A 2,708-nucleotide genomic window follows, 5' to 3' on the forward strand; every position below is an offset into this window, starting at 1 on the left:
ATAATTGAGTTCATCTCTTTTTCTTTCTAAAGCGTGCGTTGAAAGGAGACAAAAACCATTTTTGGTGACCCATAATTTGTCATTCGAACACCACTTTTCTCCTTGTCGGGTCGTTGACGTTGACTTATCGCCATTTTATTTCTTTTGTTTACACTATGGGTTTACACGCTGCAGTTTGCTTTGCAAATTTAATACATACATTATTTAGGCAAATAGAGGTTTTTGATAAAACTCCTCGGACTAACGTGTAGGTAAGTGTTGATAAATATTTTTTTTCATCTTAACATGGTCACTGTCATTCTCCTGATTTAGGTGACAGAAAAGGATCGTCAAATCAAACTGAATTTTATATTTTTTCATCCCAGGACCAATAGTAAAATATATATCTTATGGATACCTTCCTAAATATCAACGAGATGAGCCATCGGAAGAAAGGGACCATAGTACAAAACAGAAAGATGATCTTTTTTCTTTCCACTTAGGATATTGAAATTATATACTGTAGTCGTGTTCGGTATTATACAGTAATACCCCGACTTACGCTACCTCGACTTACGCGAATTCGGAGTTACGCGATTTAATTTTCTCGTCTATTCGTTTTTTGTTTGAACGCCGTGCAGTCAAGGTCAAGCGGCGGCGTTTGTTTCTGACTCCCCCCGCCCGCATTATTATTCGTTCAGTTTACAACAAGCACATACGTGTAGTGCGGAATCGGCGCGTAGGTACATAAGTTACGATTTTGTGTTTTTTTGTGCGTTGTGCGACGACCTGAGATATTTACTAAGTACTATGGCATCCAAACGAAGTAGAACCGACTCTTTTGCTTTAAACAAGAAGAGAAAAACATTATCTTTGGAGTGTAAACTTAACATTATTAAAGACTACGATGCAAAAATAAAAATTTGTGATTTAGCGAAGAAGTATGAACTTCCGGAATCGACAGTCAGATCAATTACGAAAAGTAAAGAAAAAATTCTCGAAGCTGTGAAAAATGCTCAGTCTTTGAATTCAAGCATCATTCGTAAACGGCATGGTATTATCGCTGAAATGGAAACATTGTTAAAATTATGGTGTGATAATCAAGTAAGTGTGAAAAATTGTCCTATTGATCAGAACACGGTGTGCTTTCAAGCTAAACAAATTTTTGAGAAATTAAAAGAAGAAGCTGGGGAGATGGCTAAAGATGAAACGTTTAAAGCCAGTAACGGTTGGTTCAGCCGGTTCAAAAGTCGCTGTAACTGGCATAGCATTGCAGAAAGTGGAGAGGCGGCAAGTGCAGATAAAGAGGCAGCATCTCTCTATCCAGAGAAACTCAAAGCTATGATAAATGAAGGTGGCTATACCAGCCAAACCATATTCAACGTAGATGAAACTGGCCTATTTTGGAAGAAGATGCCTAAAAGAACTTTTATTGCGCGTGAAGAGAAAACTTTTCCAGGTTTTAAGGCCGCCAAAGATCGATTGACAGTGATGCTTGGCGCGAATGCAGCTGGTGACTTTAAATTAAAACCTCTCTTAGTTTATCGCTCGGAAAATCCAAGAGCATTGAAAAACAAATCTAAAGCTGGTTTGCCCGTGATTTGGAAGTCGAATCGTAAAGCTTGGGTGACGGCCTCCCTTTTTGAAGACTGGTTTGGTCATCACTTCATACCTGAAGTCGAACGTTATTGCCAGTCTAAACAAATCCCGTTTAAAGTGATGCTATTAATCGACAACGCGCCAGGTCATCCTCCTGCTACTTTAACTAGTTTCGACCCACGTGTGAAAGTTGAATTTTTGCCACCAAATACAACCAGCTTGCTTCAACCGATGGACCAGGGCGTTATCAAAACATTCAAAGCTTATTACACGAGACGATCGTTTGCACATCTGCATGAAGCTATGAGACAAAACAACGAGCTCTCTGTTAAAGAATTTTGGAAACAATTCAACGTTTTAGAAGCAGTGAGAATCATTGGAGAATCTTGGAATGAAATTTCACAAAAAACTTTAAATGGCGTCTGGAAAAAACTCTGTCCATTTTTTTTCTCCACTATGACTCAGGCGGAATTAGTGTCAGGGCCTGATGAAATTTGCAATGTGATCAAAGACGTTGTCGAACTTGGTAGACAAATAAATTTAGAAGTGGATAGTGATGATGTTCAAGAGCTGTTGGATTCACACAATGAGGAGCTTACAATTGATGAGCTCATAACAATGCGTGAACAAGAGGAAGAAATTGATAATCATGATTCTTTGGATCCAGTTCAATTAGAAGATCAAATGACAGTTGGAAACTTGACAGAAGCCCTCAGTTCGATTGAAAAAGGGTTAACAATTTTGGAAAGCATAGACTCCAATGAAGAGCGCAGTTTTGTTACAAAACATGGAATAAAAAAATTACTAGGATGCTACGAGGAGATATTACGGGAGAAGAAAAAATCATTGACTCGTCAGACGACTTTGTTACAATTTATGAAACCTTCTACATCAAAATAACTTCGGATTGTGTTTATACACTCTATTAATATAGTTTGTATATTGTATTGTCATATTATTTAGAATTAGATACTAATTATTTCCTAAATTATTGTTTTATTTAGTCTCCAGTCCCAATTAAACATACTTTGTATGTCTTTATATGCAAAATTGTACCCCGACTTACGCGAATTCGACTTACGCGGATAGCGCTCAGTCCCACCTATCGCGTAAGTCCGGGGTATTACTGT

The 2,708-nt window shown here is 37.8% G+C and overlaps 1 protein-coding gene across 1 annotated transcript; it reads left to right on the forward strand.

Moving 5' to 3' along the window:
• Nucleotides 1–789: 789 nt before the first annotated feature.
• On the forward strand, nucleotides 790–2,478 carry LOC115880518 (tigger transposable element-derived protein 1-like). The gene has a single exon (XM_030897736.1). It carries the CDS (start codon nucleotides 790–792, stop codon nucleotides 2,476–2,478), a length of 1,689 nt encoding a protein of 562 aa, XP_030753596.1.
• Nucleotides 2,479–2,708: the final 230 nt, after the last annotated feature.

This window comes from Sitophilus oryzae, unplaced genomic scaffold (genome assembly GCF_002938485.1).
Source record: "Sitophilus oryzae breed Bouriz unplaced genomic scaffold, Soryzae_2.0 scaffold_1625_pilon_pilon, whole genome shotgun sequence".
NCBI classification, from domain to species: Eukaryota; Metazoa; Arthropoda; class Insecta; order Coleoptera; family Curculionidae; genus Sitophilus; species Sitophilus oryzae.